Source organism: Rattus norvegicus, chromosome 6 (genome assembly GCF_036323735.1).
Source record: "Rattus norvegicus strain BN/NHsdMcwi chromosome 6, GRCr8, whole genome shotgun sequence".
In the NCBI taxonomy this organism is placed as follows: domain Eukaryota; kingdom Metazoa; phylum Chordata; class Mammalia; order Rodentia; family Muridae; genus Rattus; species Rattus norvegicus.
This window is the reverse complement of record NC_086024.1, coordinates 56,715,883-56,728,194: the sequence shown is the minus strand read 5'-3', so window position 1 is coordinate 56,728,194 and position 12,312 is coordinate 56,715,883. Positions and strand designations below refer to the sequence as shown.

The 12,312-nt window shown below is 39.1% G+C and overlaps 1 protein-coding gene across 32 annotated transcripts in view; it reads left to right on the top strand.

Moving 5' to 3' along the window:
- Positions 1 to 12,312, top strand: part of Hdac9 (histone deacetylase 9) — an 862,183-nt gene that overhangs the window by 623,460 nt on the left and 226,411 nt on the right. For all 32 annotated transcript variants that reach the window (XM_063262499.1, XM_063262495.1, XM_063262482.1 and 29 more), the window contains 2 exon segments: positions 906 to 1,026; positions 5,070 to 5,119. In XM_063262499.1, the coding sequence (XP_063118569.1) occupies positions 906 to 1,026; positions 5,070 to 5,119 (171 nt within the window).

Sequence of the window (12,312 nt, the reverse complement as noted above, 5' to 3'; positions counted from 1 at the left end):
GGAAGGAGGCATAGCAGTTTTCCGAAGTGGGAGTGGATTAACATCATATACTAGAGCAACCATCGTCTGGTTCATGGCTATACTGAGAGACATGTAGCCAGCAACAGCACATGCTGGCTAACTGAGATTAAATGGAATGCATAATTTTGACCGTTAGAATGAGTGAGTTTCCCTTTGGAGCCTGATTATAAACCATCAGGTGAATCTAGATGGTCTTAAGTTAATCAGCGGGATCTGTTTTCATTTGATGGCAGATCCGTCACCAACGAATACTTTTATAGAACACTTCAAATGAAATATTTTAAATATGAAATGGAAACTGATGACTTATAAGACTTTGTTAGATTCGAAACAAACAAACAAACAAAAACTACTGTTGAATTGTCTTGTAAGTGTCTAAATGTTGGTTCAGTCCAAACTGTTCATAACCAGACCCCGAGTTGAGAAATGTTGGTCTGGAGTAGAGCTGTCAAGAAGAGCACACACGTGTTTGATAGTGAAATTCTAATGCAGCCATGTTTGGTGACATTAGCCACATCCTTCCTTCCAGCATCATTTCCAGGTCAGCATAGCATACGTAGGTAATAAATATGCTTATTGTATAACCAGCAACCCTTGTTGGTTCTGAAGCAGATACTTTCATTCAGAAGATTCAGATGGTCATTTCTTTATGTTAATTTTTTATGCCAGAAAAACAAGCTTATGTCACCAGAGGCCTGTTTATCTGAACCTTGTGTATGTTCATTTTCCAGTCTTTATTCTGGTGCTTTACCAGGCAAATCTATGTCACATTCTTGCGTGATGAGTCTGAGCCCGTTATTAATCATCTTAAATGTGATGTGAGGTCTCATTTTCTTCTGCGCGTTGTCAGTGAAAGACTATAGGTTTCTGCTGTTTTCTTTCAGCGAATTCAAGGTCGAAAAGCCAGCCTGGAGGAAATTCAGCTTGTTCATTCTGAACATCACTCACTACTGTATGGCACCAGCCCCCTGGACGGACAGAAGCTGGACCCCAGGACACTCCTAGGTCGGTACAGGCCTCCAGTCTACTGAGAACAGCACATTCCAGCACTGCCATTAGTCAATGCTGGTGTCAGCTCAAAATACTTGGCAAGCAGTGTGACAGAAAAATCAGTTTTTCCAGCAGTTGCTGCCTGGAATGAGTTGTGTAAAATAGAAGCCAGTGCAGATTCTACATGTGAAAATGACACTGAAAAGTGGATAACGCTTGTTTTTAAATTAACTTTATTCGAGCTGCAATCAGATGGTATATTTTCACATGCAGAAATATGGGGGTTACCACATTTGTTTGCTTGTATTTTTATGTGGAATGTTGATAAGACCTTTTCACTGTCTTTGTGGGAATTTCCTTTCCCCTTCTCCTTTGTTTCTACTTCCCAGTTCAAAGTACAGAGATTTAATATGAACATCGAAATGATAGGCATTTTAGAGAGGTGTTAGTGGAAGAACAGTAGTAGAAAATTATATTTTATTCATAAGCTCTTATATTTGAGTAATAATACCTAACTTGAAAACATATGCTGAAATAATTATATTTTATAGTTGTAACTTAAAAGAGACATCTAAAAACGTGCCTCTCACCTTTGAAGAATTCTATTGAATCACTCATAAGTTGTCAAACTTTTTTTTACCTAATTAAATATTATTTCAAAATGATAACTAGTCCTAGGCAGTTCAGAGCATGTTTATGGCACACCATAGAGAAGCGTCATGGGAAGCAGCAAGGAGAGGTCAGCAATTACCCACTGCTGCTCATGCGCGGTCTTCTTAAAGGAGTGGGGAGCCTCTCTAAATAAGCAGCTTTACTCATGAGTCTGTGTCCCTGCCTATGTGTGCATCAGGAAAGGTCTAAGAGCTTGGGAAGGAGTAAGCAGGCAGGAGAACAGAAAGAGATTCCTCAGGTTTCAGGAGGAAAAGGAAACTGGTTTTGCTCAAAATTTAATTGTAATATAATTAAATTTGTTTTTAATATATCCAAATGCAAATTAATCAATTTAAGCATTTATGCTTTTAATAATTTTTTCTTGGTTCTTTTTATTTATTTTGAGACAGTATCTGTGTATAAAGTCCGATTGGTTTTGAACCCTCGGTCCTTTCTTAGCATCTCAAGAGCCTGACACCTTACCCAGTTCTTTGTTCCTATGGGTAAAATTATGCTTTCAACATACAGATGCTTTACATAAAGTACTTTCTCTTGCTGTGTATATTAATAACTGCTCTTTTAAAAAAATTTTAACATGACTAATGCTGTCTAACCACAGGACCTCTATCCCAAACATTTTAATTTTCATGATTCTATGGTGCCTACATATTCGGTTGTTTAAGCAGACATGTCTTGTTTTTAATTTAATAAAGATAAGGCTCAACTTTCCCTATTTATTTTTTACTGTGTCCATAGAGTTTAATCAAGACTGCCTTAGGGCTTCACTGGAACACAGTAGGACTGTTCATTCAGACTATAATCATTAATGAACATGAAATGTGCCATCTTCCCTAGCAACCACCATTCCCTGATTTAAGAACAAAGACATTTACTAATGAAGTGAGGTCTGAACTTAGAGACCCTCACAGTTTTATTTATGAATTACAGATATCTTTCAGTGATCAAGGCAACACTTTCAATATGTGTTACCCTAGTGCAGGTAACTCAGGGATGCTGTATTCTTGGAAGCCTTAAGGTCAGCCATTCTTTCAACTTTGGCAATATTTCAGAACTCCTTGGAATTGTCTGGAGACTGAAAAGTACAGCTGATCTCTTTCAGACTCAGATCACAGTAGATTGCCAGGTTCTTTTAAAAGGTTGCTTTGTACTCTTTGTGGAATTTAAATCATTGAAGCTTATAATTCTTTGGTTTCCAATAGACCAGAATGCTGCTGCTCTGTTTGTAGGAACACAGACTCAAGACGCTTTGTCCCATTTATCTGTTCCATTTGTTCCTGTGTAACATTAGACTTCCCCAACCCTTCCCAAAGAGAGGGGGGGTCATTTGTAACTCAAAAATATGTTTTAAAACTAGAAGCAAGAATTTAGGGGTTGGGGATTTGGCTCAGTGGTAGAGCGCTTGCCTAGCAAGCGCAAGGCCCTGGGTTCGGTCCCCAGCTCCAAAAAAAAAAAAAAAAAAAAAAAAAAAGAAAAAGAATTTAAATAAAAATTCAGCATGATCAGACCTACCAGTCTTTGTATTTTGAAGGACATCTATAGATTACAAAATAATTGGATAAGAACATGACTACCTATTTATCGCTCTATACTCTGATCCTTGTAGAATGAGAGTTTGAAAATATTATCCCCAATAGTTTCTAGTAGAAGTTTTTCTATAGCATTAATGCTCCTGTTGTTCTAGTGCCAGTTTTTATTACCTGGAAGCTAGTCAGAGTTCAGTTCAATGATAAGCTAATACCATGCTCTTAGACAATAATTTCAGTCAATGAAGTAACTCAAACATTTCTTGCATATAACTAAATTAAAATTATCAATTATGTACTTTATATTTATTGCTATATAACTAAATAAGATTTAAACATCACTAAATAAATTTATTTCCCTTATTCCCTTAGAACGTAATAAAACCTTAGATTACTTATTTGAAATACTTTATTGCATTACAACATTTTCTTTTACCTCTCTTAATTGCTTAATTATAAATAATAAATTCAGATATTAAAAATGTTTTTAATTCACATTTGAGATATGGATTTACACTTGCAAAAAATGCAGGGGTACATGGATAACCTTCTGAAGAATAACACTATTAAAACTTTTACCCTCCTGCTGCATTAAGCAGAAGTATGTGACTTATTTCTGTGCATGCTCATATGGTTATATGTGTCAGTAATTTTGAGCAATGGCTCTGTGGTCAGAGCATGCACTGCAGGAGTCAGTTCTCTCCTTCTGAGGCTCGAACTCAGGTTACCATGCATTGCAACCCACCAAGCCTCTCTGGGCTCCAAGTTTTCTGGGTTTTGTTGTTGTTGTTTGTTTGTTTGTTTTAAAGTGTATTTACTTGTGCCAGTATTGAAGTTTTAATAGGATGATGTTAAACCCGAGATGTTTTACATTCTAGGCAAATGCCTTGTCATTGAGCTACCCCCTCAGTTGTTTTGGTTTTGAGGGGGAAAATCTGTCTACCAAATTAGATGTTTTCATTATTCATGAGTTTTTCCTTATCATTTTCCATGTCAGTTACTGCATTAAAATGTCAGCTCATTAAATTTATTGTTTTTGAAACAAACTTTTTATCGGTGACAGTATAATCTTTTTGGATTTGCACTCAGATAATGTGAATTCACCACAGGCTTAGTCTCAGTTTCAGTTGGCATTTTTTTGATCATCAGCAGAACGTAGGAGAAGTGTAAGTTTGTACCTGTTTCCCCTAATGATGATGAGCTCACTGCCTTAATTCCAGGAAATAAACCACAATATATTTCAACATATATGCTAAATTTGACATTATTTGTATTTATATCATCATACATAAATTAAATTTTAAATTATTTGTATTTAAGTTGATAGATTCCCCTAGATGATATTATTCTCTCTTATTGTATTATGTGTTTTTTTAAATTGCAAACATTGGAAAGGCCTATGATGTACTTGATCTTACTTATATCTGATAACAAGGGCTTAGATGAAAAGAGAACATCAGGGAGTGGAGGTCAAGTACTCTATAGTCTTGGGAGGGTATAGGGGACCTCAGAAAAGAAAGAAGTCAGGAGAAGTTTTGGGCAATGCTCAGGCCAGAGTCTTCCCTTGGGACTGCAAAGGCACCTCAGGAGTCGTGATCTGAAGAGCCACAAGCAAAACTTGTTCCTGTGAGCTGACCAGTTCTATGCTTGTTTATGTTTTTTTCCTATTTGTTCGCATTTGCTTTGAGTTTGTACCTGTGTATAGACAAGCAGTATATTCTGAAAATTAACTCTGGCTGGTCTAAGTTTTAATTTTCCAAGTGAAATAATGAGTACCTATGGGTTACTAGATGTTTGTAAACACCCAAAATCTCAGACCTCTGCATTCATAGCACTTTTGTTTCCTGTCTTTGTACTACACAGGTGATGATTCTCGAAAATTCTTTTCCTCGTTACCTTGTGGTGGACTCGGGGTAAGGATGATTTGTTTGCTGCTTTTAAAGTTACACAAACTTACAGAAACTCTCCCTTGGTTTATCTCTGGAGTTGTGTTGGGGACTGTTTTTCAGAAAGGGCTGTGTGATCCTAGTGTGAGTGCCTACTCTAAAGCTTCCTGTTTAAAACAGATTTAAGAATTTTTTGATGATGACGACATAGAGCTATGCCAACTGCGAGGCCTTGCCATTTGAGCTGTGTGCTAAGGCACTCATTCCTTGCGTTCAGCATTCTTAGGCTTTTGTATGGCTAGAGAAAGGTTCTTAGGAGAGATTTTTTAAGTATTTTTGCAGCACAACTCGATTTTCCATAGAATTTCACCAGTAGGGCACATACATGATATAGCTGGCGAAAGTGGAACAAACTGCACACCAAATGCTTTGCATTATGGGACATTGTGCACCCATTGCGGGTTTTTGTTTTGTCCTATCTTGTTTTGTTTTGTGTTTGGTCTCCAATAGTTCATTAACAGAGCCCTTTGACCCAGGGTATTTATATCACATTTCTAGGACAGATTTGTTAAGATCCAGCAATATAGGAAGAAAAATGTCTAAACTTTTGTGGATGGTTAGAATAAACCCTATAGCCTGCCATCTATTTAAAGTCAACCCTAACCAGTAACAAATCTTCATTCTGTAACATAGAGTGCCAAGCCATGTCTGGACATCATAACTCTAGGTCAGGTTTCCAGGGACTAAGATGTTCAAATCAAGTAAAAATTGTAGATTTTGAAGAGAGAACAAAAATCATGTTTTGACAATTCTTTGCTATTTTCATACAGAAAATTTCCAAGATATTCATCTTATCATCTTAATGGTGCCTAATGTAGGAATGGCTCTTCTTCCCCAATCCTATCTGGAAATAAAATGCTAGCACCAATCAATATCCAATTGGACTGAATAGGTTATCACAGCTGAGTTCTGGAAAGCAAACGAATGTAAAAGTCATCCTTTCAAATGTGTATGGGTGTTGTCACTGCACACAGGACATCTCTTTGTATCACAAGCTTTGTGCCCAAAAGGCCAGGAGAAGGCATCAGGTCCCCTGAAACTGTAATTACACAGAGTAGTGAGCCACCTCGTGGTGCTGAGAACCGAATAAGGGTCCTCAGGAAGAGCAGCCAGGGCTCTTAATCACAGTCATCTCTGGAGCCCATAAACAGTATTACTAACACCATTTTTGACAAGTAAAATTGAATTTCTAGAGAAGTTGCATGGACTTTTGAAAATCACACAGCCAATGGTGAAGGACTCCAAGTATTGGTGTGGACTCTGTGGGGCGGTTTATCAAATTCATCAGTAACAGATGACTGCTGACTCTCCTCTGTCCCATAGCCTCACAGTGCCTGACGTGGCTCCCTACTTAGCAGCTCATCAGTGACTTTTGCCATTTGATCCTTGACACAAAACAGGCATCACCTCACTTTAGAACTGGCCAGTTGTAGCAAACTTCTTGTGGTGCTGGGAGCTTGCAGGATCATTCTAGAAGGCAGAGAGAGGACAGAGGACTTTTGAAATGGCTTTCGTTGCCTTTGCCAGTATGTTGTAATATCCCAAATGGTCATGTTAAGAGAAAAAGTACCTACCTACAAATGGACCAAAGTGAAACAAAGCTGTTTCACAAAAACTGTGGTGAGAAGGAAATCAAAGCTATTCAAAGAATCACATGCAATGAAACCTACTCCTGTACACGTATGTCGAATTCATGACATATTACTTAGCTACAGATGCCTCCTTGAGATGCCTCTCCAAAATATAACCTGGGATACACCTGAGGCTCACTGTCCCAAAGTACCCCTGTTGACCCTCACTGAACCCATACCAAGTTAACTTAGTCTTCAGGTAGAAAGACTTCAGTGCGGTCTTTAAAGTACCTGAAGAATGAGTAGCAGCTGCTTCTGCTGGCTCTGTGTCCCCAGCATGAAGCACAGCAGGGGCCACAGGGTACCTTTTTATTTTTATCCCAGGTATAACCCTGATTGGGTTGGTGCTAGGACGGCTGATGAATGTCAGTACAGGCAATGGCGGGATGAGTTGTGCATGAGGCAACTCTGCTAACCCCGAAGAAGAAGGTTGGAGAGAACATGAGAGGGACACTATGCTTATCAAATTTTCTCTAGTCTTCTGGATAGGTCCTGTTTTTTTTGTTTTTTGTTTTTTTGTTTTTTTTTGTTTTGTTTTGTGTGTGTGTGTGTGTGTGTGTGTGTGTGTGTGTGTATGTGTGTGTGTGTGCATGCCCGCATATGACAGGGCTAAGTTTCTAACTTGATGCTGTGGCAAATGTATATGATTCGGTAGTTTTGTATGTTTGCACAGCTGTATTTAAGTTTTGCCTATTATGTGTGTGTATATGGGATAGGAAGCATTCAAGCCAGAATTGTGGGAGTCGGGAACAACTTTGGGCTGTTTGTTCTACCCTTTCACTATGAATTCTGGAAATTGAATTTAGGTCGTCAGCATTGCCCAAAAGTGTATTTACCTGCTGAGCTATCTTGGGTGTAACAATTATTATTAATTCTTGCTATTAATTTAAATAATTAAATCCTATTCTTGACCATACCTGAGCCATCTTCCTTCCTTAGATCTTTAGTTTTGATATGGCCCTAGAAAGAACTCTGGGTCCTTTGGATTTCAACCAGCCTATATTTTCACCTCCAAGCAACCATTGACATAGCACAAGTAAAGACAGCCAGTATGAATTTGGTGCAGCTCAGTTTAGCATTATGGATACACCATTGAGGTTTGGAATCACTTGGTAATTGCTTTTGTCTTAAAAACACTCCTCTGGTTCAAATTACCTAAGATGGATCCATTGGTTTCGATTCAAAAATACTCCATGCTTTCCAATCCATAATGAAGATTGTCATTGCTTTGAAAATACAGCTTCATTGTCTGTAGGTTTAATGTGGAGCTACCGAATGCTGGTGGATTAATTGGCCTTTGAGGAGATGACCTCGGACATTATGAAATCAGAAAGTCTCTGCTTCTTATTAGAGCTTCCCCTAGAATTGCTTGTGGTAATTGGAGTCTTGGTCAGCCAGCTCATGGCAAGCAGCACTGAGGACACTGTAAAAATGTGCTCCCCAGAACAATGTTTTAAGGGACAATGTCAGGTTTCCAAATTTCTTTGTGCTTGAGTCTCATTTTCTTTAGTTACCAGGGCACGACTCTTTTCTAATTATGAGTACTTCCACTGCAAGAAAACCCACCATTTGAAAGAGGGTTTCACCAAATCTGAGACTTGGCTTTTGTGTAGTGAAAGAGATCATTAAGAGGCTCTGGCAAGAACAGCCAGAACAGGACCATGCTAGTTCTCTCTCCTCAGGGTATGTCACTAAAAATAGTAGTCGTTTTCCTGGCCATCACATCTGACCTGCTGCTGTGCGAAGAAATCTTGAAGTCATTTCTCAGCCTAACTTTACCCCTCTTCACTTGATAGGGGGGAAAAACCCACAAACGCAAGGACGAGCAGGCTTTTATGATAATGTCGTCATCAGCTCCCAGCTTCAAACGCTTCTGTGGCTTTTGAGTTGTCATTTATAACTTGGAACTGAATCGACCCATAATTCCCCCGGTACACTTAGAGAAATTGATAACAGATTCCTTGCTTCTTTTATGGCTCTGAGGAGGCAACTCCAATCACATCACTATTGGCAGGCAATATTATTTTTTGACATGGTTGTAAAAGTATAAAGAAGCCTATGGCATTTGTTTAGATGAGGAATGGGCTCTCAAGCTGGGCTGGGGTTTATGGGACCCGATTAGTGAGAAGCGGAGGGAATAGGATGTTTGCAAACAGGATATGATTTTATATAAGTTTGGGTTTCGTGCTCTGTTCCCTGGGGAAAGCCCCGTAGACAGCAGAGAATTCCACTTTTATCCTACAAGAGAACAGCCCTCGTGCCAAGATGAAGAAAAAACTGTGATCACTGGGCAGCTTCAGGCCTCTGGTGGGAAGGGGAGGAGCTAGGAAGAGGCGGAGCCAATTCCTAGCCTTTGTGAGGAGCTGTACAATGCTGACAGAACGTGGGCCTGACTCACTGGTCCTGGACCGGTCAGAAAATGAGGCACTGTGCGGTTAAACTGAGACCTCTCTCGCAGGAGCAAGGTTCTGACCCTGGGAACACCGATCCAGCTTTATTACAAACTTTTGTGTTTGTCTATGATCTATATGGAGACGCCTACATGTCACAAGCTTTAGGGTTTATGGATGTTGTTTTTATTTTATTTTATTTTACTTAGGGATGGGCAGATCGAAGAAAGATGATTGTGTGGGTGATTGGGTGGAAGACACACTTGGTCTGAGGTTTCCGGCAGACATTCCAATAACTCTAATAATACTCACTGTACAGAAGGCAGGTTTGGATGAAATATTTTAAATGTTCTTTCCTTTTCTCAGAGCTGATATGTATGCTCTTCCTTTTTATATGTCAATTTACATATATATGTGAACTTCCATATCTAGGGCCACAATCATCACAAACAGAAACCCTAACGAAAGCCGTCGTTATGTGCCCCACCCTTATTGTTTCTATTTACCACACTACATTGGTATTTTACTACGTTATTCTTCCCAAGAGCTCTGAACAAAATTCCATGGCGAGCCATTTCTAGGGCTTCTCTGGGTCTTCTTTTCCATTCTAAAGAATGATTTAGTGACCAAATGTATGGCCGTACAGTTAAACCCAATAACTGAAAGGTTCATCCAGTAAGGGGATTTCTCACTATTATCTAGAACTGTTTTCTTTGGAACAGTACTAGTGTTTTAGAAGGCTTAATGTATGCTGTCAGATGATGCCTGAAGAACAGGAAAGGTACGGGATTGCAAGAACTAATAAAACAAGAACAACTTTTTCGGTTACTCTGGACCTGTGGTGGCCGGATTTGGTTGAATGCACTGAGGGAGCACAGATGACCGAGCCTCCAGAGTTGGTGGGGCATAGGACTTACACACAGTCAGGAGCTAAGTCCGGGAGAGCACTAAGCACTGTGCAGTGAATGTTTATGTGAGTTGCATATAGGGGAAGGTCTGAATGCAGGGCAGTGGGAGAGCACCAGGCAGCAATTGTTTGGGCCATAATGACACTCCACATTACTAACAATTGCACCAAGCTGTTGTCAATTGACAGAGAATGTCCACTCTCCCACCCCCTAGGGCACTTAATGTTTAAACATGCCAAGCGTCCGGTCCTTGGGTTTTGATATTGACTGAGGAACCCCTTTCTTCTTATCATAAATCTATTTCGCCGTGTGTTATTCCCACCCCATTATCCTCCTCAAGCACGATGCACTCTATTACGTCAGCAGAAAGAGAAAGAGGGTGGCATCTGCTGCTCACATGTAGTAATCAAGATAATGTTCATTCCCTAACATTAATGTGCTCAAGGCTGGCTTGCAGTCAGTGCTTGGGTTGGTTTAACTACATGTCTTCCTTCCATCGCTGTATCCACAAATGTCATGACTCCTTCCCCCAAGCACAAGAAGACATGTCATGTTTTAGGTTATCCTTTTCGATGTCCCCTCTTCCTAATTGTATTTAGATTTTCATTACTTTTAAACTTGGTACAAAGGACTCTATTAGTCTACCTATAACACCTGGAAAAAGTGAAATTGATGAGACCATCTTACCCAAATGGTTTAGTTTTCTTCTCGATGTATAAGTTCTGTTAAGAGCTCACATTGTCATTGACTTAAAAAAAGTAGCAAAAATTATTATTCACGTAGTTGATACAGTATTATAGGGATTATGCTAATTGTGTACAGTCAATATTAGTTGTGGGGTACAAGCATCATAACATTACTTAGTGTTTAATGTAAGAGTTGAACTTTTGTAAGCATTGAGATCAAAATAAACTTACCTTTACACTCTGTGGTTGCTGCAGGTTAATTGATTTGAAATTTTAATATTTATATAAACTACAACACATACACTGTTTTGCTGGAGAGATAGCTCTGTGCTTAAGAGCAGGGACTGTTCTTACAAAGAACTTGGGTTGAATCTCCAGCACCAAACTGTTAGCTCACAACCAATTTTTAAGTCCAGATCTAGGAAATCTGATGCATGCATATGTACACTTGCATGCACACTGCCAAAACATTCATGTGTATAAAACAATTAATTAGTTAGTCAATGAAAAAACATGTATGGAACCATGAAAAAAAAACTCAGAAAAATAGAACATGCAGGCTACGTTTGAACATGAACGCATGTCACGTGATTCCCACTTTTGACCCTTAAGATTAAATGTAAGGCCAAAGGAAAAATTAAAATTAAGCAAAGCAAATGCAGCTATCCAGAGAAAAGAGACCTGGGACAGCTTGCTGTGATCAACTGGGACCCAGCACAGCATTGTCGACTGGATGAGAAAATAGCAAGCTCATGGTTAGTTTCCCATTGTCATAGTTCTGCCTCTAACCATTCCAGTGTCAGAAACGCAACAAACTGTAACAAACTAAAACCCAATACAGAACAGGGAGGCATCACGATCTAGTCTGCCTCTGTGTCTACAACCGTACCACTCAGGATGCTCTTGGCCTCATCTGGATTATCTTTGTGATGTATTTTTCCAGTGTTTAGTGAAACAAACTTTGGCTTTATTAACATAAAATGAAATGTTTTCTTTTAAAATTTAAAACTAAGGCTGGAGAAATGGCTCAGCAGTTAAAGGCTAGGCTTACAACCCAAAATATAAAATCTAAAACTACAATGAAAACATAATCTTAATGGAAGTTAAGAACTAGTGAGGGAGAGTTGTAAGCAGTGTGTATGAGTTTAAGTGTGTTTGTGTGTGTGTGTGTGTGTGTGTGTGTGTGTGTGTGTGTGTGTGTGTGTGTCTAGAAAAAGGAGTCTAGGGGATAGAGACTTCTACTGAGCATAGGATAAGAGCAATGAGGACTCAGAAGTTCGGGTTGGCCACAACTACCCAGACTTCTGGGAGAGCCCTTCTCATCTCCACTGTGAAGTTATGAACAACTGTAGAAGGGTTTGTTGCTTTTATTGTTGCTTTTGTTGTTGTTATTTGTTCAAAACACAAAGTAACTGGATTACCTTTTAATTTCTAGATTTTTGTGTCCCAGGCCAGTATGAAGGACTGATAAGCAAATTTTGAGATCCTAAGGTCTCTAAAGATCTGGTCAGAGGCGTACGGAAGTACTTACCAGCAAACACACCT